The sequence below is a fragment of the Rhinolophus ferrumequinum genome, chromosome 16 (assembly GCF_004115265.2).
Source record: "Rhinolophus ferrumequinum isolate MPI-CBG mRhiFer1 chromosome 16, mRhiFer1_v1.p, whole genome shotgun sequence".
NCBI lineage: Eukaryota > Metazoa > Chordata > Mammalia > Chiroptera > Rhinolophidae > Rhinolophus > Rhinolophus ferrumequinum.
Window position 1 is genome coordinate 33,246,504 of NC_046299.1, and position 25,196 is coordinate 33,271,699.

At 42.2% G+C, this 25,196-nt stretch overlaps 1 protein-coding gene and 1 pseudogene across 3 annotated transcripts in view; one reads left to right on the plus strand and one right to left on the minus strand.

Moving 5' to 3' along the window:
* Positions 1 to 6,667: 6,667 nt before the first annotated feature.
* PAPSS2 (3'-phosphoadenosine 5'-phosphosulfate synthase 2) overlaps positions 6,668 to 25,196 on the minus strand; it is a 68,417-nt gene continuing 49,888 nt past the window's right edge. For 2 of the 3 annotated variants that reach the window (XM_033130088.1, XM_033130090.1), the window contains exons 8-13: positions 22,460 to 22,474; positions 17,817 to 18,022; positions 12,252 to 12,387; positions 10,154 to 10,422; positions 8,847 to 9,076; positions 6,668 to 8,033 (exon numbers count right to left, since the gene is read on the minus strand). In XM_033130088.1, coding sequence (XP_032985979.1) covers positions 7,892 to 8,033; positions 8,847 to 9,076; positions 10,154 to 10,422; positions 12,252 to 12,387; positions 17,817 to 18,022; positions 22,460 to 22,474 — 998 coding nt within the window. In that variant the 3' untranslated portion in view covers positions 6,668 to 7,891. The remainder of the gene's footprint in view (positions 8,034 to 8,846; positions 9,077 to 10,153; positions 10,423 to 12,251; positions 12,388 to 17,816; positions 18,023 to 22,459; positions 22,475 to 25,196) is intronic. The other variant, XM_033130089.1, reaches the window with a different exon arrangement.
* Positions 12,944 to 13,059, plus strand: LOC117036521 (uncharacterized; annotated as a pseudogene).

Here is a 25,196-nt window from a genome sequence, read left to right on the forward strand (position 1 = left end):
ATTATAGAACAATAAACCTGGAGAACCACTTGAAGTCTGGCTGGACAGAAGTTTTATAACTAAGGATATAAAGAAGAAGCCACATCGAGAATGCTAGGAGAGTCAGAGACATGGAACTGGCTAACCCAAACCTCCGTGTAGCGGTTGAGAATTGGCAGGGATACCTCGGCCGCAAAGTTTCTCCCCAGAGGAGCAAGAGACGCCAGCCCCACACAGGCCTGCCCAGCCCAGAGTACGGATGCTGGGAAGAGGAGCCCCCACAACATCTGGCTGTGAAAAACGGGGGATTTTGACTGGGTGGGTGGGACAGAAGGCTGCGGGAAACCCAAACATTCTCTTAAATGACCCACACACATACTCACTCCCAGGCACTCACCTTGGGCTCCAGCAGAGAGAGAGTAACTCGGGAGGTGTTGGAGACATACGGGGGTGGAGGTAGGGGTAGACTGAGTTCCGTGGCTTCAGGACGAGGGCTGGAGGAGTCGGCATTTTCCCTGTGAGGGGTCCGTCCGTGCAGCCCGCAGGTGGGCGCCATCTTTCCTGTGTTGAGCCCTCCCTACACTTACAGCCAAATCTGAATCTGATTGGCGGTGAGTGCAGCTCTGTCCTGCTGACTCACTGGGATCCCACCCCCCCAATTCCCTCAACACCAGAGGCAGTTTCTGCTAGAGCAGCCGCCCCACCCACATTGCACTCTTTGTTGGAAGATGACCAGAGTCTGACAGACCCCGGTGAGGTGGTGACTGGCCGTGGTGTGCTCTGAGACTTTTACGGAGTTGCTCCAGGCTCACTCAGCACTGGCACCAAACCAGAACTTACGTTAACCTGGTGACCACAACTCTTCCCACTCTAGAGACTCCGTGAGACCCTCCCTGCCTCACCCAACTTGCTTACCACACAAGGCTTTATCAGTGGCTGAACCTTAAGTGAGCTGGCAGGTGATAGCAGGCCTCAGGGAGTCCTGGCATTTTGTGGAGCTATCCCAGGCCTAGTAGTGGTGGCAGCTGTCCTCAGTTCACAGCGTGGCCTCTCCCACGCGCTTCCAGGGTTAGCACAGGTAGTGAACAAATGTGGACCGCTTTGTAGCTCTTACCAAGTAGTCCCTATCTGGTCACAGACAGTGGCTGACCTGGGCCTGCACCCGGAGCCCCTCACAGGAGGCCCCACAGCCAGCATACTTGGAGATTGGTTTCAGACCAGAGCAGAGCACTGCCCAATTAGCCCCACAAGCGGCACACCTGAAGGGTGGTTTCAACAGGCACCAGAGTCAGCTGAAGCAAATCCCACTCAATGGGGTAAGCCCTCCATACAGTAGCCTGTAAACTGGATGTGGCGAAATCCCACAGCCAATCAGCCTAAGAGTCAATTCCACCCAATGACGTTTCAGTAGCAACCAACGCCCAACCATAACAGAAGGGCACACACAACCCATACAAGGGACGTTCCTGGAGCACTCAGTGCAGGTGACCAGGGAGTCTGCCACTGGGCCCCACATGGCACCTACTACATAAGGCCACCTGGCCAAGACTGGTAAACGTAGCAGATCTACCTAACACATAGCAACAAAGAGAGGTAGTCAAAATGAGGAAACAAAGAAATACATCCCAAATGAAAGAACGGGAAAACCAGAAAAAACTAAACAAAATGGAGGCAAGCAAACTACCACATTAACAGAGTTCTAAACAACTTTGTTATCAGTCTTGGAGCTTTGAGAAAATGACCCTCCAGGAACTCCTTTTGCATAAAAGGTTTGAGAGCAAGTATCCAGATTTACTGACTCATCCAGACTCAATGAAAAAGGAGAGCTGTATTTCATCCAAAGCAAATGGCGTGTTGTGGGGAAGGTGGCTGGACACACAAAAAATGAAACATGACCAGCTAATCACATGAAGCCATAAGCATACGCTAAATGAAGGGCAGTATTATAATTCAGGTGAGCCAGCATGCTGGAGGTATGAGCATGTACAGTAGTTTGTGTGGAGACCTTCAGGGAGTGCTTGGTCCGATCCCGTAGCTCTTGATGATGGAGTGCCATGCCCAGCTGTTTATCTAGGTGATCACTTTTTAACTTGTAATTTATTCTTTTTCAGGTAGTGGGTATAAAAAATGAACAGTGGGGACTGAAGCATAACATTGGCTATTTTATTTCTGGGGAGTACAAGTCCTTTCCTGGGATAGGCAGTCAGGGTGAAGGGCTAATCATTCTTTTTCCTCTAGAGGCTAATTAGGCTGGTTCAGGACTGCAGCTTTAATGAGATTGAATTGACCAGGCTTAGCCCAACCCCTGTCCTCCCATGGACCTGCCTTTTGATCTTGTCAGTATTTGAGCTGGGAGGGGTTTGGGTTGCCGGTTTATATGTTTGTGGTTCTTTGTAGTCAGTTCTAATAGGGTTCTGGAATCCAGTCACCATGAGAATGCACAAGACTTCCAGCCCCTCTTCTGTTATTTTCTCTGTAAAATCCAGGGAAGGGGGATTATCTAGCCTGACAGTTTGTTTTTGAATGTGTTTCCAGGTTTCACTCACTGTTGTCTGAGTGTTGGCTGAATTCTCATCCCTGCAAAGTCTCTCCATCTAGGCAGGCCTGCTCTTCCATGTATTACATCCAGACTCAAGAGTCTACCCCTGGTATTAAAAAATACCGAGGTTCTCTGCTCACCTCTGTAGGGCTTGGCTTGTTTCTCTCTGGAAGGAAGCTCATTAAGAATTCCTTGCATCCACTTATTTGCTAGCCTCATTGAAAAGTATTACTTTTACATTGTCTAGATTTTTCTTGTTACTATGGAAGTCAAGATCTTTCACACCCTTCTACATTCTAGCAGAAGAAATTGTGCAGGTATTTATTATATGTCATGTAAAGTTCATTTCCAACTTTATAGGTTTCAATCCCAGCTGTGGAATTCCATATATATATGTATCAATGTTACCTTGGGCAAAATCTCTTCTGTGGGTATCTGTTACCTTATCTGTAAACAGGAATCATAATGTGGACCTTCTGGGATTGTTTTCAGAATCATATGAAAATGTTCTGGAAGCTAGGAAGTGAATATGGCTGTAGGTTATCATGTCCTTTGGCAAATCATCTCTGATTCTGGGCCTCCATTTCCTTATCTGTACAGTAACGGAAATGCTGAAATGTGCCTTTCACTAAACAGCACAGTGGCCATATTGATAGATGGAGATCCCTTAGCAATACTGACCTTATCATTAGGGCTTCTAAACTGGGTGGCTTTCTTAGCTACTGAGGGTGTCAGCCTTGATAAATGGATTTGTTTTAATAGGCACAAATTATGTAACATGCCATTACGTAGACAAGTCATAGACACTTGTGTACCTGGTATTTCTGTTTGTAAAACTTACTTCCTTGGCTCTCTTGGAGCTGTAAGGTTTTTCTTTGTTTACCTTGAATAGCCAAAGTTCTGGTACTTCATACGATTCTTTTATGATTTGAGGATATGATCAGGATACAACCTCTGTAGTGGTTGATGGAATTAATTTCTTCCATGAAAGTAGGTTCTTGGTGAATATACTTATAGACGTCAATCTTTTAACTAGTTTAAAGTGCCAGATCGATTCTAGAGTTGTTTACATGAAATAGTTATTTCATTATCATTTTAACCTGTGCTGAGCTGAACTTTACCTTTAAACTATTTATTAGAAAGGCTTATGCAACAAATATAAATCCAGATTTTCCTTTACCCAGAAGTTTTTATACTATGTTACAGTTTGTAAGAACTTCCACATACATTATTTTAGTAAAATAGGTACAGAGCAGGTTTAAGCTTCTGAAACAAACCAACTGAAGCAAAGTATTTAAGAACTTTACCAAATAAAGTGTGATATTAATGATGCCAGCAAATACAAATACATATTATGATAGTAAAAGAGCTCTGCCCATCATTTTGTTGCTTATGTATTTGAAGGTAATAAAAGGGTATTACATTTTAAAACATTCTATAATTTAGATTTCTTACTAATTGAGACTGGCTTTCCCTGCAGTTAGTCCAAATTAGGAGGTCTACAGAAAGGTTAATAGACTTGGAAGGTAGGAGAAGGTACCTTGGTCACAAAAGATAAACCATTAAACAACTACCAAGTCTCACCTCTGAAAAGCTTGTTTCTCAGTTCATCAAGACTTCCTTCCATCCACCATTTTGCTAGCCCCATAGAAAAGCATTATTTTTATTTCGTCGAGGTTTTTCTGTATCAAACTAAAATATCCAATCCCTAGCCAGTGACCCATGTATTTTTCAGTCATAATTTCAATTACAACATAAGCAAAAAAAAGGTAGTTCTTTGGAATGTATGTTAGTGAATAGCTTGTATATCACTTTCCTCATTTAGTGACTGTGTATAAATGAGTGGCCCAATACGTAATACTTAATATTGACCAAAGAATTAAATGCATACTAGGGGGAAGAAAAATAACTGGTTACTATTCCAATATCTGTATAGTCAATTCTTGATAATTTATACATTTTTGGTAATGGGGATATGCTCAAATAATAGAAACCTGTATCATTCAAAAATTCATTGGCAAAGACTGCACTATGGTTTCCAGTCTAATATCTTAATCATGGGCTTGGATACACTAGACCATTTACAATTAATGTAATTACTAATATAGTTAGGTTATTTATACTTATCCAGCATGTTAAGTTTTCATATTATTTGAAACAGCCATCTTACCAGAACCACTTCTAAGTAATGAAGATAACTTGGGAATAATTAATATAAAATTATGGTGGTTAAGTAAGCAGCTGGACTTGATTTATCTTTAAAAAAAATAAGCAATTTAAAAATGACTAGACTTTCTACATGCAAAGTAGATGGGTTAGTTTAATACACCGTCTAACATAGGGACAGATGGTAAAAAATTGGACCTATAAGGTAATAGAAAGGAGGAAGATGCGGAAAAAACAAAAATGAATTTGATTTTCTCAAGTAGCCAAGATTTGTTTCTTCTTGCAGGAAATATGGATTGGAAAGAAATCTATTTATAATTCTGCCATTATCCGACCGAACGATTGACGTATGTCTTTCCTGGATTTTTTCACACTGCCCTGTACAGTTTGGCATACTCCCTCAGCACCACTTATATCTTCATGTACTTACACATTTCCTGCCCTACTTTGTCCTAATTGTCAAGAGGGGTCAGCAAGTAAGGATCTGGGGAGAATGAGGGAGGGGCAACAAGTGGTAGCTCTGAGTTGGCTATTACACCAGTTTTATTTGGAGTGAGGACAAGTAGCAAAAAATTTTATTAAGTCTTTAGGACAGAAGGAGGCAGGGACTCAAACCAAAACTACCGGCCTACCTGAAGGCCAATGAAATTAGGGGCAGAAACAGGTATCTTTTCTGCATACAAAAGTAACAACTGCTGAGATTAGTGGAGGTATGGGAGTTGTTGCCAAACCAACCAACAAATAAACAAAAAACCCACAATTGCTTCCAGCCCTGCTGGTTAAACCCTTTTTTTTTTTTTTTTTAAGAATTTTTTATTTTTATTTATTTATTTATTTTATTGGGGGAATACTGGGGAACAGTGTGTTTTTCCAGGACCCATCAGCTCCATGTTAAGTCATTTTCAATCTAGTTGTGGAGGGCGCAGCTCACTGGCCCATGTGGGACTCAAATCGGCGACCTTGGTGTTATGAGCACCATGCTCTAATCACTGAGCTAACAGGCCGCCGTGGGTGGCTCAGCACCAAGCTCAAGCCGTTGTTTTCAAGCTAGTTGTGGAGGGTGCAGTTCACTGGCCCATGTGGGAATCGAACCGGCAACCTTGTTAAGAGCTCACGGTCTAACCAACTGAGGCATCCAGCTGCCCCCTGCTGGTTAAACTCTTTGGGGCACTTTCAGAAAAGAAGGGCAAGTTAGAAAAAAGAAAAAAGGTCAGATCCTCATGCAGTGAAATCTAGGGGAGCAGTCCCTGAGGAACCCAGTCACTGTAATACTAAAAATATCACTGTAATACTTGGTTGAGATCATGTGTCATTCACATGTGTCATTCACATTTATTTGCCCTTATTCATGAATAAGGGCAAACAGCCTCTTAATTATGGTCTGAAAGAGTTGCTGCTGTTTCTCTCTAATTGCATGAAGTCACAAAGCCATCAACAGTCACATGGTCAACCCACACTCAGTGGTACAGGCAAGAAAGACTCAGCCTTCATTTTGAGAAATTTATTAAAATAAGAACAAGCATCAGTTGTATATACAAATAGTCATTTGCACTGTGTGATATTAGAGCAGAAGAACAGTTTTAAATATATTTTAAAAATCACAAAATATATTGGTTAAGGCACTACATCCTGTCTCATATTTTTAATATTATAAATATGTTGTTTTTAAAAAGGCAATAGTGAGTAGTACCTCTGATCAAATGAATCTAGGCATATACTATCAAAGACAATTACACTTTGCTGTGGCCATTGTATATTATTTACTCTCAAAAGAACTTTCATTAGCTAAGATTAGCATTAAAAACAAAAAAACTGAATATTTTTTTTAAAAATCACAGTTTTCTCTTTCCAGTTTAAGTCTCTTCCAGAGATACCTATGTACAAAGGTACTGTTTCTTCATATGTCCCTTAGCACAGGAATTAGGCATAAAGTACAAAAGCTTACCTCCCAGGAAGGAAAGCCATCAGGGGTTGGATATCTCAGAACAGCATGAGTCTTTGGAAGAAGTATTTATTTCAACTGCAATAAAATCATCTGGTTTTAGAAAACTGGACCTTTCAGCATCTATGAAGACTGCTTTGTAAGTGCACTCTATTCAAGGAGCTTCATTAAGCATTTGGGGGACGCCAGCTCCTGTGTTGTACTGTAGACAGAGCACCAGCCTAGGAGCTGTGTGGCCTGGGTGCTCGTTCAGTGCCACCAGGACTTGCTAAGCTGGCCAATTTTGTGTTTTTGTTGCAGTGCTCAGCAGCTCAAAGCTTGTGCTTGTGCATCGTCTCAGTTTGGTCACCAGTCAGATGAAAGGGTTGGATTTGATGTTTTCTGTGGTCTTTTCCAGTTCTAGCCACTGGCTAGTCTGATGGTGTCAGTGCATTCTGGTTACAGCTGCTGCTGCTGCAGTCAGCCAGCAGTCTCTTCATAGGACACAATGACCACAGCAAAGAGGAGAGAAAGTAACTTTCCACAACACTGCCAGATTGTCTGAGTCCTGAGTGTAAATCTTTCATCAAAGCACTCTACGCTTTTTAATGAAAAGTCACCATTCGACTAGTTATATTATTCACAGAAGTGCATTATTAAGACTTATTAGACAATATAACTTTGGTGGCAGAAGTAGGTTGCATAGATCTCTGAGATTAAATTCACATTTTCACACATTTGGTTTCTCCAATCACGTCATACTTCAGCATATGAGAGATTGGGCAGTAAGGCTCTGTACAGGCATGAGACAAAATGTCAGGAAGAATCTTGACATAAGCCATGTCATTCAGGGTGAGAAATCTTTTTTTTTTTTTTTTTTCAATTTTATAGAAGAGGCTGCTCTTCTGATTTATTTTACTGCTGGTATATGACATGGGGAGAGTGCACGCTGGCAAGACTTAAGCTGGAAAATATGCTTTACTTTTTGGCAAGTAAACTAGACACATGGTCAAAGCTTTAAGAAATCTTGGACCTACCAGCTCAGATGCTGTAGAGAATATAACTAATAGCATTTTGAAATGATAGCAATATTGCTTTTACCTGCTAAGCTTTGGACTTCAGTTTGACTTTTTTATGTATATATTGAAATTGACTTCAAATTTTTACCTCATTATAAAACCCTAAAATCAGTCATTGAGAATCAATTGGATACAAAGCATCTAATCACAAAAATAGAAAAGAGAATCATAGAACACTTCAGAAAGAAACTCTGGAGCCAAGGGCATTTAGCTGTTCTTCTCCAGGGACCTGTAATAATCTGTCAGGACTTGCCATGCTTTGGGGGCCATGAAGCCGTCTGGGGGATTTTCTCCTTCCCGGGCCAACTTCCTCATACGAGTTCCTGAGATGAAGTCAAACTCGGTGTGCCTGTCACAGGGTAGCAACAAAGAATTCTGCGTAGGTAAATAACATCTACCTTAAAGATTCCTGGAGTTGGGTTATAGGTTCTTAGATTACTTTTTTTTTTTTCTGTAAAATGCTGCATCTTCTAAATGGCAATTTGCTAAATCTAAGTTCAGTAAAGGAGCTTGCAGAAGGGGAAATAATGGCAGCTGTATGTTCAATACTTACAGTGTATCTAATCTGTTCATGGGAAGTCTCTTCTGTTGCTCTTCCTTACTATGAGCTCAGCATGGTGAGTGTGCCATAAATACTCATTAAATTCTTTTTCTTTGTTGACTTCCTTTCACTTAAAGTGCCAACCACTCAGTTCATGCTCAAGAACGTATGTTAAAAAATATATATTTATGGCCATCTTCTACATGCAAGGGGCTGTGCTACCGTGTTTCCCTGAAAATAAGACCTAGCCGGACAATCAGCTCTAATGTGTCTTTTGGAGCAAAAATTAATATAAGACCCGGTCTTATTTTACTATAATATAAGGCTGGGTAAAATATAATATAATTAATATAATATAATACTGGGTCTTATATTAATTTTTGCTCCAAAACACGCATTAGAGCTGATTGTCCCGGCTAAGTCTTATTTTTGAGGAAATGGTGTATAACCTTAGGAAACACAAAATGTGTAAAACTAGATCATGGTCTTCAAGAGACTCCTATTCCAATGAGGAGCATGTGGAGATGCACTGGAGAGTTTTCCAAAGGCGCCCCCAATTTTTATTTGCCTCAATATTCCAGCTGTACAGATGTTGATTAGACTTTTCCTCTGAAAACCTACCTTTCTGGATCATAAAAGTCCATGGCTTTTTTGGCTTTGTTGTAAGCAGCCACTCGGAATGGAATGATTTCCACAGATGTGAGGCCAGGGGCCATGCTCAAGACCTTGCCCCCGTGAGTGGGTTCATACAGGTCTTTCTTGGTCTCAGGGTGGGGCATTCCTGCAGGGTCCCGGCCCACAATGTAGAAATTGGCCCCTGCAATCATCCGGGACCTGCAGTGCCACTGGACCTAGGAAACAGCACATAAGGGACACATTGGTCATCACTGGCCAATTCTGCGGGTCCCTATTGATAGAGACACCTTTATGCTGCGTTAAAAGTAATTCAGTGATGTGGGTCAACTAATAATGGCAAGGAAGCCAGTGAGGTGTCTGAGACTCCAGGCTCTCGTCTTCATCTGCTTGGTTATGTTCGGTAGGACAGGAGCTTTAAAGATAAGAAACCCCCATCTTAGAACTGAAGTTATATTTCCTAATCTCTCCAAACAGGCTAGCCAACCAGGAACACTTGGATCTTACTGTTTTACAGAACTGTGAATTTTACTTTGCAGTTCCTCCCTGTTCCAAATAAATCACAGCTTAAAGGGAATTACAAACTCCACTCTCTCTTATCTGACTGACAGTAATGAGCTAATTACCTTTCATATGCAGACACTGATTCCAGTTCAACACAGCATTGGGATTTCAAAATGAATTGTCCTCTTCAAAGCTCAGACAGAAATACAGAGGGTAGAGAGGAGAGCTAGGGGCCTGGAACTTTGATCTGGTTGAAGGGAATTAATTTATTAAACTCAGTTTGGGGCATTCCAGAGGGTTGAGACCCTTTCAATTCATCATACTTCCGGCAAACTTGTTCAAATCCACTACACTGGTGGTGCAGGGGACAAAGAAAGTCTCTGTTTGATAGGCTCACTGTGTGATGAAAGGGAGATAGTAAGCATTTAAAGACATGCTCTCCGTGAGCTTCTAATGTAGCTCACAGAGCATGGAGAATAAGTAACTGGAACTGCAGAAATTGAATATTAGTTTCAATACAACTTGCCTTATCACCCAGTTAAGTTGCATTATCTACCTCATTCACACGCCAACTTCCATATTCTCAAAGGCAGTGTATAATAGAGTGGATTTGACATTTGTAGCCTTTTTATAACAGTAAATGGAAATATAATTAAGTTGGATAAAGAAGAGAGACTAGAAGATTTCAGAATCTGCACATGACTTAGGGTCCCAGAGACACATTGGCTCTTCTAAGTAAAGTTTGAGCCTGCACTTCTGAGTCCCATCGCCCAGCTCAGGGAACCGCTCACCTCTGTGGGGCCAGCGTATAACATGGGAGATGGGAAGATGGCGACGATGGTTGACTTGGGATCCAGGACCCCTTCCTCAAGCACAGCTGCATGCTGCTTCATCCGCCAGTCCAGAGGCACGTCGTCGTCCTTTGTCCAGCCACCCAGAGGGTGGAGCAGGAGGACGGGGTGCTTGTAGCCCCTCTCCAGGAGCCGGCGGCGGGTGTCCTGCATCAACAGGGCATGGCCATTGTGGACAGGATTGCGCAACTGGAAGGCAAACACCGCATCTGGGAAAGGAAAACAAAAGCCAAGGTCAAAAAATGTAGGTCGCTTGTCTGCAAGAACAGAAAGAAAAGATGCAACATGTATGTTTCTTGTTCGGTGCATTCATATATCCACTTGCTTTTGATAAACAGCTGGAGAATCTACCTGGGTCATTACATGCTATTCCAAAGGTAGCAAGCAATATCAGGTTGCTTAGACAGGGGACAGGACATGGAGCAGAAGCCCTAGAGGGAAAGCCTGACTCAGAAATGAAAACATTTGTTGCCAGGACCTTTCCTGCAAACCAAGGCTTAGGCTGGGGGCCGCATTCATCAGTCCTCTTGTAGCCTGCTCCAGCCTCACTTTCCTAGGGGGGTAAGTAATGATGAGGAACATTTTCTGGGGCCCATGCAAGGTCTCAACAATCTAAAGATGTAAGAGAGTCCATCGGAAGTGGCCCTGGCAGAGGCGGATGCTATAACCCTGTGGGCTCCAGACTTCGCATCTCAAGGCAGGGACGGGACCAACCCCCTTTCTCTGCCAGACCTGGAAGGCCCCACCGTCACTCATTCTGGGCGGCTGTCACCGCAGCCCAGAGGAGGGACCAGTCCTTCTTTTGTAAACAGGGTGCGATCGTGAGCAGCCCCTCCTAGGAGCTTGTAGGTCTTAAGCAGGAAACGCCACCCCCTACCATGGCCTGCAGAAATACACCTACAGACTCACAGAAAAGACAACCAGCAGAGGGAAAGAGCCAGACACCTTGCAGAGGGCATTACCCAAGTAGCCCCTCAAGCAAGAGGCACGCGGTGTCATTCACCAGGCACTTACTGTGCGCCCACTGAATATCAGGACTGTGCAAGCTGCAGGGACTAGACGCCAGTCCTGCCCTCAGGGATCTCACAGTCTTCCAGGGAACATTGCCATAAATGGAGGATTACAGCCACGTGATAAAGGAGGAGGCTCCTACTGGCCCTCGCCACAAATGGAGCTGCTGAGGTGAGGGACTTGGGCCTGTCAGAGGAACTTCTGTGAGGGGCCCAGGGACACTGGGCTGGTGGTTCCAAGGCCTTTGAAATAACAGCAAAACCATAGCAGTGGAAACATTCAAATCTGTTCTCAGGTCTCAGGTTCTCCACTGCACCATGACCACCACCACTCACCCACCTAACCTCACACACAGGATGAAGGTCTGTGAGGATCCTGACTATCCTAGAAAGGGACCCTGGCGAAAGTTCTTGCACATAGTACAGGTTCAATAAATACGTATTTGACTAAATTAAAAAAAACAATAAAAGATATTTCATCTTTACTGTAAGGAAATCTTCAAAACTACTTCACTTAGTGATGGATTTCTGAGAGCTTTAATTTTTATTTCTGGTTCTGAAATAATATATATCCATTATGGAAAACTTGGGAAATACGAAAAAGCCCCAAATGGAATATAAAAATCATCCATAATCCTATCAGTACTTTTCCTCTCTCTTTTTCAAAATATGTAAAGGGAAAATCTTCCCCTCCCCTTGGTCCAACTCCATCCCCAAGATGTCAGCTGCTGTCATCAGAGACCCCTCTATCCATACAAATAGGTGAGGGTTTTAAAAACAATTACTGTTCTGCAATTTGCTTTTTCACTTAATAAATATACTTTGTGTATCTTTCTGTATCAGTGTATATTTTTAACTGACAAATTCCAATATATGGACGTAGTTCAACTTTATAAACTGTTTTCCATATCAATAGAAGAGGTTTTCAGCTTTTTAAAACTATAAACATGCTGTTCCTGATATCCTTAACTCTGTAATCAGAGGGTGGTAAGGAATATTAACAAATGCATTACAGCCAGCCTACATACCAGCATTCATTTCTTTAAATTTCTGTTTGAGCTCTAGAGGTGTCAGGCGGTACTGGTCCAACCCATCATTCCACCTTATCCTTTCCAGTACCTGAAGGTCTCCACCAACCAGCCAATCCCCACTTTCCATCACCATCTAGAAAGAAAATTATTAAACTTGTTAGTGATTAATACTGACTTCTATTTATCTGAAAAATTTTCTTCTTGTGGATCAATCGTGGCTTACTATTGAAGAACTGCCTTCAATCTTCAAACTTTTTGGTCTCTCAACTCCTTTATACTCTTAAAAATTATTGAGAACTCCTGAAGAGCTTTTGTTTTTGTGGATTATAGCTATCGTTTTCCATATTAGAAATTAGAACTGAGAAACAAAATAGACCCAGAGGGCTGTCACAAGGCCAAGTCTAGAAAGAGGAGGAGTGGTTGGCTGCAGGCCAAGAGCTGACTCTCTTCCGTATTGTGACATAAAACCAAGATATTTGAATTTGAAATTGGCCTTCCAGATTGTTATCAAGGCATAGTTGTCCAAGTCGAAAGACAGAAAATATTTTACTTACATTTGTTATTTAGATATGTAACTTTTAAAGATGGTATATGGGCTTCAGTTTGTATTTCTAGCCTGGGACCCATAAACATTAGGTGTGAGACTCGTATGAAGAATGGTTGAAAATACTGAACAAGAAAACCACAATAGTTTGGATGAAAGGTTAGCACTCCCCTTGACAAGGATGGAAGAGGTCCTCGGTCCTGAAAATACACATGGTTAAGGCCTTGTCACCTTCTTTGTGTCATCTAACCATTGTTTTTACCTTGTACATCTTAAACTTATCAATGTTATATGTCAATTATGTCTCAGTAAACCTACAAAAAAAGTGACAACCTTTGGTTTTCTATAAACTTAAATATGTTCCAAATGATGTTGCAGTGCAATTCGGTTACAACTTAGAGCAAATGTCTCTCCTCAGTCATTGAGACAAACATTATAGAAAGTCTTATTCTTCAGTTAAATAATGGTTTCACAACCCTTCCTCTGATCAAATTCCATAACTGCCTTTTGCACTAAGGACAACATGGCCACCTGAAATGTCAGCAAAAGAGAGGAAGGCAAATATAGGGGAGAGACAGCTGATTGATTTCCAACACCTAGTCAGAAGACACCAACGTGGTGACGGCTTTCCTCTGGTTCACATTCCCTGTCATGGCCAGATATTGGGATTTTCAATGGCTTGCATTTCATAGGGGTTCAGGGAATGGGGAATTCGAAATGAGCCATGGTTCTCAACATGGCGATTTTGCCTCACCTGGTGACATTTGACAATATCTGAAGACAACTTTGATTATCACGACTGTGGTGAGAGAGGGTGTGCTATTGGCATCTAGTGTGTAGAGGCCAGGGGTGCTACTAAATATCCTACATTGCACAGCGAAGAATCATCAGTCCAAATGTCAGCAGTGTTGTGGTTGAGAACCCCTGGGTAGACAGAGATTGTGCAAGGGATTTGGTTATGGTTTTATGAACTCTGTGCTCCTTTCTAAACTTTGTGCTCAGAAGAGTCACTTAATAAGAATATTGTCAAATATCTCTACCTTTACATTTACTTTCTCCTCACTGCTTAGAGTTAGCCTATAGATAAAATTTTGGAAGCTTTAAGATCCCTGATAGTGTAGTAATTCGTTGTAGATGCTAAGGGAGCACCCTATACTGGTTCTACTGGAAAAGGCAATATTGAACTGATTTCGTTCACTACCTAGCCTCAAAATGTGTCTGTTTGAAGAGCAATGTTGAAACTATGTTTTTGGACTTACTGGGCTAGAGCAGGAAAAGGGGCACCTCTCTCTTCAAGGTGATTTATCTGTCCCCAACACTGTGGTCCAGCTATCAGGAAGAGAGGGCCCGTGGGTCTGCCTAATTTCCCAGGACTTCACAGCTTACAAGTGCCTACCTCCTGCCAAAGACAAGCAAGGGACCACCGCTAGAGTACAGACACACAGAGGAATGAGGAACAGGCTTTAAGGGAGTCTGGTGAAGTAATGAAAGGGGAATGGGGCTCGAAATCATAGATAAGAGGAATGCAAGAAGGAGAGGATGAGCTCAAACACTAGGGTGAAGACTAAGAAAGCTACGGTGAATTGGCTCAAAGGGCAAGAAGAGGAAAACTTGAAAGAAACAACCCGGAGAGGAAGAGGGAATGTGCACATCAGAGAGGAGCAGCTGAGGGTAGGAAAGGGCAGAGGTCAGAATGAAAAGGGGGAGAGGAGAGAATGGAAACAGAAGGGAAGAAATGGTGCGTTCAGGAAAATAAGGTTATTACTAAAAAGTTCAGAGAACAGAATTGAGAAGAAAAACTAACGTGATACAAGTCAAGAATATATATTCATTTCTGTGATGGCTATCATCATCATGGAATCCTGTCGCTGGAAGGAACCTGTAGATCATGTGGACCTGATGCTCTCATTTTCAGATGAGAAGGTGGTTTTACAGAGGGGAGTGGCAGAGTTCAAGTACACAGAGTTCAAGCTGTCAGACTGGACCCCATTCTAGGATTCCTCTAAACCAGGCTCTTCTTCCCACTGCACCCACTGCCTCTCCTCAGTGGTCTCCATGCTGATGTTTCAGCATTTCCTTCAGAGGGATCTTGCATTCGTCCTCCATCCAGTCAGCACTTATTAGATACCAGGTCCTGGGCTTGCTGCGGAGGATTTGACAGTGAACAAAACAGATCAAGACGGGGTCCTTGAACCCATGGTTTGGAAGTATGAGTGGATTAACAAAAGAGTAAATGGGTAACAGTACTGTGGGGACAGCCAGGCAATTAGGTCATGAGAGTAAGCCAAATTCTTAAAAGGGAAAGGAGTAACAAAGGAGGCAGGGGTGGAAGGCACGGTGTCCTCGGTTGAGAGACTAGCATGTGCAAAAGGAAGAGAGGGTGGCATAAGACCTGCTGGGAATGACCGGAGGACAGAACATGTGGAGTGGGGGTGGTGAGAAGTGGTATTATGAAGTCATGTCTTTACAAAGAGTTCCCAGATGAAGCTTGGACACTTCCCTCTAGCTGAAGAATGGAGAAAGGATCACAGAGGAGTAAGGCAAGAGGGAGGAAATGAAATGTTTTGGCACAACTTGGAAGAGAAGAAGTGAATACATTCAAGCAATACCTAGGAGGCAGAAGCATCAGGACTTGGTGATTGAATGAATGAACAAAGCAGAAGAAAGAAGATGGACATCCAGGTTTTGGACATGGCCAAGATTTAGCTGGTGGAGCTGTCCAGTGAGCTCGGGGACGGAGGAAAGGGAACGGGTCTGGGGAGAGATTGTGCATGTACAGGATATACGTCCAGGTGGAGCCCCACTAGATAGAGATCCGGATAATTATCCAATGCAGTGGTTCTCACCCTTCCTGGTACGTAAGAATCACAGGGAACTTTAAACTCCCAACATCCAGAACTGACCCCAAGACAATTAAAATCTGTGAGGGTGGGACCCAGTCTTGGTTAATTTTTTAAGCTCCCCGTGTGATTCTGTTGACTTAATTGACCATGTGGTCTTCACTGCAGAGCTAAAGGGAAGCCATTTTCTGTTTTCTTGGTTTCTACATCGGTAAAATGGGAGTAATGAGTCTTAGTTACTTCGCAACAGCATTGTGAGAAATAATTACTGTTTGGAAAAGCTTTGAGAGCCATGGATGAAAAGCAGCAGTCCTCCTCCACTCATTAGTTTTACGTGTCACCCGTTCCTTCTCATGATTTCACATGTGATCATGTCACACGGTTTCATATTAGTGACTCCAGAGAGAGGGTTGGGACGACTGGAATGGAAGGTCAAGGTCACTTCAGTGCAGAACTATGCAACAGAAGCCGACCATTTCCTTGGTGATTTTGACCATTTTCCATGAAAATGTCATTCCCAGTGCCACATGGAAATACAAAAAGGACCTAATACTACAGAGTCACCGACTCTGTTGTCAAGGCCACAGGTCACCCCAACACTCTCTCTGGCCTGTAAGAAATTCTGAGCTTCAAATGCCAGCACATGTCGCAAGACAAGATGAAAAGAAATAATTGCTTAAGGTTTTGTTTGTTTGGATTCTTTTTTAGTGCTAATCATTTATACATGGATGTTAGGCCCAAAGAATGGAAATATCTGAGCTTGCGTGATGAAAAGCAACTATTATTGAGGTCACTGAGTGAAGATAAGCTCCAAACCTATATGATTATGATCAGGCAAAGAATGAAACAGGCATGATTAAGGCCCAGAACACAATTCCTCAAATAGCTCTCAGTCCAGTATCCAGCAGTTTCAAGGACACTCTGCCAGCCTGTTGGAGAGAAACTGTTCAGATGACTTTGAGCTAGATATGCTTTAAGATTAAAGATGTTTATCTTCAGGGTGGATGGTTGGGTCCAGTAAATGAAAAGCAGCTTCGCTGCCAATTGATCTCTTGTTCCAGAGGCTGCCACCAGTGGCCTTGAAAAAGCCCTGTCTATCTTGCAACATTTCACAATTGGGAAAAATAAAATAAAACAAAATGTAAATTTGCCCAGCAGATTCAGGCAGGTTTATTTAAATGTTCATTTTGCAGGGTCTCAGGGCTGAAAGATCTTGGAGTCATTTTGAGGCTGGCCCCCTCCTTTTATAAATAAAGAAGCTGAGGCCCAGTGAGCGGATGTATTTTTTAGAGATTCCTGGGCTTCATAGGGCTGTCTATTCCTGTGAACTTTCTGAAAATGAGTTATCCCTTCTAGGGAATTAGACAAATCACATCAGCAGTCTACATCTTCTTTTATTTCAACCCTAATGCTCTAATCTTGGATGAGGGACAGGTTTTGTATTCAGTGTTACATATTTTTCTTTATGGGAAATGAACCACATCTAGCAATTCCATAATACCCTCCACCCCCACCCCATCAAGAAAAACAATTAGAAATCGTGAAGGAATCCGAGGAGTTTTAATCTGCTTTGCCTTTAGGCAGGATAGACTTGAAATGAGCCTAATCAGATGAACACATTTTTCAAACCAAAAAAATATCCACTGATTAAAATGTGATTATCTTCCCTCTGGAAACTATGCCGCTCTCTATACTGATGTCGTTTACTAAAAGGATGTTACTGACCTCTACCCCTCCCTGGCCACAGAGCATGAACTCTGAGTCTTTTTCCAGGGGTTGGTCGGACCCATTCAGTTTGAAGAAACTGACTTCCCTTATGAATTTTCAAGCTGGACAGGGCTGCAAGGTCTGGCTGTGGTTTTGTGCATAGCTGCAGCTACTGATGCTAGACTAAATTATCTACTTGGTCCAACTGTTTCCCATGTAACTGAAGGACCCAGACATCACAGGATCCAAGGACACAAGAGATCATTTAGACCAGCCCTCGAAATAAAGACGTGCCTTTGCCCCTTTCTACAAAGATCTCCCAAGGCAAAACCTGCAAAACCTCCCTTAGAAATGCATTCTTCCATCTAACCCCCCGTTTTTCTATGTCCTTTGTGAAGGAATGAAAAAGAATTATTTTTGCCCTGAGTGGAAAGAGACCAAGAAAGCCTTTCCAAAGGTTTTGCAACTTACTTTGATATGGGGATGTTTTGCACACGTTGTCCCCCACACACGGGAGCAACGCTCCTTTTTTCTGTGTTCATAGAATTCGGGGTCTTGTAAGATAGCCACCGTGCGTCCACCATGTGTCAGGACAAACTTGCTGCATCCTTCCAGCCGCAACTTATCATCCGTGGAGACAGGCAGTACGATAGGGATGCTCATGTTGATCACTCCATCTGTAGGAAGAGCCACATGGGGCATCAATAGGGGACACAAGGTGTCCTGACCTATAAGGATGACTCAGTGTGCAGTGTCCCTTCCAGACATTTCCTGCAACAGGCAGGAAGCCCTAAATCCACAGCGTTGTGTTGGCTGCATCAGTTTCTCTGGAGTTTATGATGAGAAGTCCTTCAGGGCCTTCTCAAAGCAGAAGATGGGGCATTTGTGAAAAGGGGGCTGGGTTTCAAATCACGGAGGTTGCTTCAGGAGTTTGGGGGACCAGAAGGAGGTGTCTCCCTTCTGGGTTCCCTTTTTAAAGCTTGGTCCTGACTTCAATGCACTAGGAAGCCTCAAGTCTTTAAAACCCCCATTACATGAAAATAAAGGTTGGCAAAACAAAAAACGCTAGTCTTTCTTGGAAATGAAGCTTGTTCCAATGTTGCAAGTCTCACGATCTGTTTAGGCTCTAGTGGCACTACCAACACACTGAATTGAAAAAGAACGAAAAAAAAATCAGACAATTAATATGAACCAGCAGAGCCGTCGGCTACCAGGTGCCACCATGGATGGCCGGTGGCCAGCGTGAGTGGCCGGCAGTCATCGTGAGCGGGCGGCAGCTGGCCAGAGCTGCCATGAGCTGCCGTCCGTGAGCAGTCGACTGATGACTGGCGACCGACGACTGGTGACCGACTGCCTCAGCTGGGGGGAGCGCAAGGCTCATAATACCAGCCTGGGCCAGGGAGCTGTGTCCTACACAACTAGACTGAGAAACAATGGCTTGAACTGGAGAGGGGGGAGGCGGAAGCAAGGGGGGTAAAAGTTAACCAGCAGAACCGTAAATAAGCAGTACTCCTGATATTGTTTGTTTACTGTGGTCCAGACACAGCACCTTTAAATATTTTTGAAAAAAATTTACCTGAGAATTACAAGTCTCGCTAGCTCCACTACAACTGAGAACCATCCATCAAAAACCATGGAGGAGTGAAAACAACATCAAGCTGATTTACTAAAGCCCATGTACTTTCTTTGGAGAGTGAGCACCTCTCCCCTTTATGCTGAGTCTCTTACTTTAAAAGGTATGTAAGTAAACTGGTTGTTCTGGCTTCTTAGCGTGCAACCCAATGAATTGGAAGGTCAGGAGGGTGGTGTTCAGACCATTTACGTTTTCAGCTGCAAGAAATGTCAAATGACAGTTTGACCATAAAGGAAGAGGCTGGAAAACTAATTAAAAAGAGACGTAGAAACTGTGATCATTAGTTTTGTGTGTCAACTTGGCTAGGCGACAGTACCCAGATATTTGGTCAAACATTATTCTGGATTTCAAATGTTTCTCTGAAGGTATTTTTAGATGAGATGAACATTTAAGTCAGCAGACGCTGAGTAAAGCAGATTGCCCTCCGTGATGTGGTGGGCGTCTTCAGGTGAAGGCCTTAACAGACAGAGACTGACCTCCCAAGAAGAGGAGGGAATTCTGCTAGCAGACCACCTTTGGACTTGAACTGTAAGTCTTCCCTGAGTTGACCGCCTGCCAACCTACCCTATAGATTTTGGACTTGCCAAATCTTCACAATTGCATGAATCAATTCCTTAAAATCAACCTCTCTCTCTCTCTCTCTCTCTCTCTCTCTCTCTCTCTCTCTCTCTCTCTCTCTCTCTCTCTCTCTCTCTCTCTCTCCCTCCCTTCTTCCCTTCTTCCCTCCCTCCTTCCCTTCCTCCCTCCCTCCCTCTCTCCCTATCATTTCTCTGGAGAACCTTCTCAGAATATAATACAGAAACTGAAAATACAGTCATGGGGTGTCTTTTAGTGAGGGCCAACCATCCCACTGGTCACCCTTACATTAGAACTCAGCTATGTAAGTGGCATAACTAATGATGAGGAAGTCATTTTTTAGAGTTTTCTTATGTTTAACATATTCTTTCTTTTGAGTGAATAAGAATTTGTTTTTCTTAGAAGAACATTTTTCTAAATGTTTCTAGATAAGATGGTTAAAAGGTGCAGTTGTTTTTTTGTGTTTTTTTTTTTTCCAGTTTGGGGCTTAAAAGGATACAGTGTGGCTCCCTGTAAACATCTAATTACTTAATGAAGCCAGATAATGTAGAAGAAATTACATAGTTGTTTTCCCCCTTTGGTAATGGTGCCCTAACATCCTAAAGAATATACTCTCTCAGTTGTACTTACAGGTTAAGAAAATGGGGGCACATATTTAAGTGTATTACACTAAAGAATATTAAGGAGATTTTTAGGGAGTTCCCAAGTTCAAGACTCAGGAGGAAATGAAAGGAAGGTGAATGAAGAAAACATTGAACTCCAGAAGAAAAAAATGCAGTTACTTATGGATTTGAGGAAACGTACCATAGCTTATTGAAGTCTTTTAAACCTAAATTTAAAAATCCAACATTCAGAATGCCTCTGATAGAGTTAAGGATTTTAGTTCTGTTTTTTGGGGGGCAAAACACTCCCTCTAGTAGCTATGAAACCAAAATCTCCAGGCATCTCACTTTGCACCTTTTAAACACTCTCCAAAAGTTACTAGGACGTAAAGAATGTCACAGGATATAGACCACAACTGCCAGCAATACAGAAATCCTATCATAAAATCCTGTAACCTGTTCTAGGGGCCTTTATAAGGCACCAGCAAGATAACTGCACAGGAAGTACTGGATTTGGGCATTCAAATAACTCCTTGGTTTCAAAGTTCATGGGCAATAAGAGCAGGCCAAGTCCTGTGCCGAGAACAACTAAAAGTCAGGTGTTTTCCCACTGACTACCTGTGTCATTCACCTCTGTGCTCAGTGTCCTCACTTGAAAACTGGGATAATAAATAATATGTATATCCCTAGGTTGCTGGGAGGAGGCTACAAAGCACCACTGTAGTGGAGGTTTATGGTGAAAGATAATTAACCCCACCAAATAGTCTAATTGAGAAAAAAGAGGCGAGGCTAGCAATAACACCTTCAAAGGAGACTGATGATCTAGTTAGAAATCATGTTTTCTGCGGATTGTGGATTGCTGACAGCACTGCTTATAAAGAGTGACTTGACCAAAGTAAAATAAAACAAAATGCAAAACAAAAGGTGGGCAGGATGCTGAAGGAAACCTAGCTATGCGTGCCGTGGTGTCTTCCCTTAGTTATTCTGGGTTGAAATACAAGGAATTTCCTGTTGCAGTCGCCTCCTTCAGTCCACTAGGTTCCTGGCCTGTGTAGCCTCTGATCCACCATCATCTTGGCCTTGAGTGAAAAATCCAAACTGAGGGACCAGCACTCCCTGACAAGATTGTCAAAGTATGGGAGCGACCCCGTGGGAGGTTATGGAAAGGAGTTCTATGAAGTAGTAAGGCCAACTGATCTCATAGACCTGTAGCTACAACTCCATACAGGTGTAAGCAGATTTACTGTGGCTTCCCTAGTATCTTTATCTACTTTTCTAATAGAAAAACTTATCCAACAATTTAACTCTGTGCTGAAACATCCTCCATGGCTTTTCTCATTGACTTGGGACTTCAGCCTTGTTCCATCATGTGCCTAAGCTCTGCTGGGAACCACCTTGGTTATTTTATTGCAGTAGATCTCATTTTGGAAAAGAGCACTGTGGGTTTTTTTCTTTTTTTGGTTTTTTTTTTGTGCCATGGTTAGCCTAACACATAACTTCATGCTCAGTTGAATAACTTTGCTTTTGCTTTAAATCATTTTCAAGCCTTTTGTTTTAATCTTGTAGATCTGCTTATGGTCGTTTGGGGCTGTTTCTATACAAACCTACATTTCTTTTTATTGCTTACCTAGGCCTTTTAAAAGAAAAACAACAATGATGAAAACAATACCAAAGACGAATGATATTTTCAGTATTTTACCTTTTCATTCTGGTACAGCACAGTTTACAGTCACAGCAAGTGTGTTTATTCCAGTTCTATTACTACCAATCATGATAGCTTGACGTTAAATTCATGCATAATCACGTATCACAAACAAATGAAGTATAAGCATCCACAATCCAACCAGGTGCATCCACTGTAAATTGCATCTAAAATTGATTTACCCTTCAGCAATTAAAAAATGTTTCATACGTACAATAGAAAAAAATAATTTCCAGATTTATGAAATTAAATGAGGACCAACGCTCAGTAGAAGTAATTGGCACAGAGGATCATAAACTTTTAAAATCTCAGGAACAAAATGTGCAACAACAATTTAGAAATGAGTTTACTTTTGTCAGCCAAATGCAACATTATGAACCACGGCTGAATCTGACCCAGAAATGTCCTGTTATTTGGATTCCAGTCAACAGAAGAATGTAGCCTTATTCTATAATAACAGAATCTGGTTGGATCAGGAACTGTTAGTAGTAATTCCATCTGGGTTCATTTGGATTTTTTTAGTTAGGTTCTTAACCATTTCTAATTCATATAATTTATCTACTTATAATAATTTAACTACTTGGGAAGTTAAAGTACATACCAGGAAGGATCACGCCTAGAGAAATACAAACACAGGTAAGAAACACATTTTCAGCTCTCCAACAAGATAATCTTTCAGCAATAACTTCAAGGAACACTTTCCTATTATGAAACTTCACACATACAACATATAAATATACTGAGCTCTTTGCTACTGCTAATTTAAAAAATTTAGACTATATGATAGCAAAAACCTGGTGAAACCAGATTTGTATTGAATATTATTCAACATAATCCAAAAGCATTATTTCAGATGATTATCTTGTTTTAAAAATAATTTTAACATATGTCAGTGGTCCCTCCAACTTCACAAAGAAGTTGTCTCTTGCAAATACGTGATGGTTTAACTTCTGCAAACAGTTACAAACCAGGCTTTGGGAGAAGGTACAGAAGCAAACTGCTCTAGAACATCTGAAAATCCTAGATGTTTAGAGGACACGAAAGTATGCTCAGCAGAACAAACACAAACGCTCGGGCCAGGATAACCTGGATTTGAATCTAGACTTCAAGTGAATTAATCTTTCCAATACTTATTTCCTCATAGGGGCATCTTCACAGCGGTGTTATCCAAATTAAAGGTGACTTCCTATGTCAACAGCCATGGTCAGAACACATTAAGTGCTGAATAAATGCTGAGAGTATATAAGGAAAGCTCTCAAGCCCTGTCTTGAAAAGTCAGAGCCTCGGAAGACTTACCTTTAAATAAACAAGTCTCACAAGGCTGCCATGTCCTGACCCTAGTTGGGGTCCATCAGTCAAGAACATAAACTTGAAGTTCCATTTTTAAGTTTAGATGTGACATATATGATAGAGGCTCTGTGACAACCTCAAAACTATATATCCAGTGAGAAATAAAATGATAGAATACTGACATGAAAGTAGATTTTCAAGTAACTCATACTATACAATTATCAGAAAGACTAAAGAATGACTTTTGTTTTGTTTTGGTTTTTTTCCTTTTGCTTTTGGACTGAATAGACTGAGCTATAGGTTTTTTTTTTTTCTTCTTTTAATTTAGGGGGAAATGTGAACCTTTGAGAGAATTAAAGCCAACAAAATATTCATAGGAGATATGGTCAGAATAAAACAATATTACCTATAGATTAAGAAATTGGCACTCGTTTAACTACAGAAATTATTTCAAATTTTCAGTGGTGATGATTCAAACGTTCATGAATTGGTTAAAATTAAATGATATCCATATGAATGACACGGCGGCCAATCTTCGGATATATAAATAATAACTTTTTGGAATTTAACTCTATCTACTTAGACCACAAGCCATCAAACCAGGCTCTGCCATGATTCATGCTGTGGTACAGGGCACTGTTTCAGCTGGCTTCCTCCAGATGCCCCCCAGGGCTGCTGTGCAGGTGGGAGGGAGGCTGTTTTCATCTGCTCTATCTATTGCCTCAGATTGCATTGAAATAAAGAGTTATCTGGCTTGAAGAAAAAAAAAAATCGACAATCACTCGTGGTGGAAAGAGCCTCCCGGACTAGGCTTCAGAAGATGAACTCTACTGTCTGTCCTGGGGAGCTCACACCTGCCTTCATTAACACTCTGTCTCCAACAGCTAGAACAAACCCTGGCTGATGAGGATACTCAATAAATATCTGTGGGCTCACTGACGAATATCTTATCTGGGCTACTTCCAAACTGGTGCGCCTGTGGAGAAGCCTCTTCAAGACTTCACTGTCCTCTGATTGTATGCCCTGGGGGTTGTTGTTGTAGGAAACATTTACTATTGGACCACGCATTCTTTTCAACTTTCAACACACCAATGAGGTAGGCACTGTTATTAACATCCCTGTTTTACAGGTGAGGGAACTGAGGCCCAGGCAGTTTAAATAGTTTCCCCAGGCTCATAGCTAACCACTGGCATCTGAACACAGACAGTTTGGCTCCACAGCTCACATCGTATCCACTATGTATTCTGTCTCTACTGAGGTAGAAGTGGGCAGCACATTATATCCCTGGTATCCATTTTTACTCATTGATTTCCACAGGAGTTGGGAGGCTTCAGGAGGGTGAGAGTCTTAAACCCTGACTACAATCGGGGTGATGTAGTCATAACACGCATGTCCAGTGGACTCCAGTTGCAGGGGTAGGTGGTGGAGCTAGCAGAGAATTCCCACAGGGCAAAAGGAGCCTTTGCAGAGAGTCCCAGAAACAGGCCCTCCAGGTTGGAAGGGGGTAATGTTTATGGATACAGCATGACGTCTGTTCTTGACACCCCATGCCCCACAACATAGTTACACTGACAGCCACAGGAGAATACAGGGATGTGCACAGGTTACAAGAGTTGTTTCACTCAACTCTCTAGTACTGGGACTCAAGCAACCTGCTCAGAGTCCTCAACTGAAGTGAACACAGAGGAAGGGTACATTCTCCTTCCCACTTGAGAAAGGGAAGCCCTGTACCCACAGCTCTGTGGGTACAAGGACTTTAGAGGCAGGAATGAAAAATGGCTGCAGAGACACACAAACCCACATGGCAAGTGGTGTGTGGCTATGGGCCTGACTCGGGAACATAGGGCACACCCCTTGGAAATTCCCACAGACCTTTGTGTATGAGCAGGTAAGGGTTGGAAGCCAGTGGGATTCAAGTATTAAGGGGAAAGTCACCTCGTTCATATCCCCAGACTGGTGGGCTTGTTGGGGGAAAAATACCTGCATCATATGGAAAGAGGGAGCAATAATAAGTAAGTACTTCACCCACTTCATGGTAGTGAGACCCA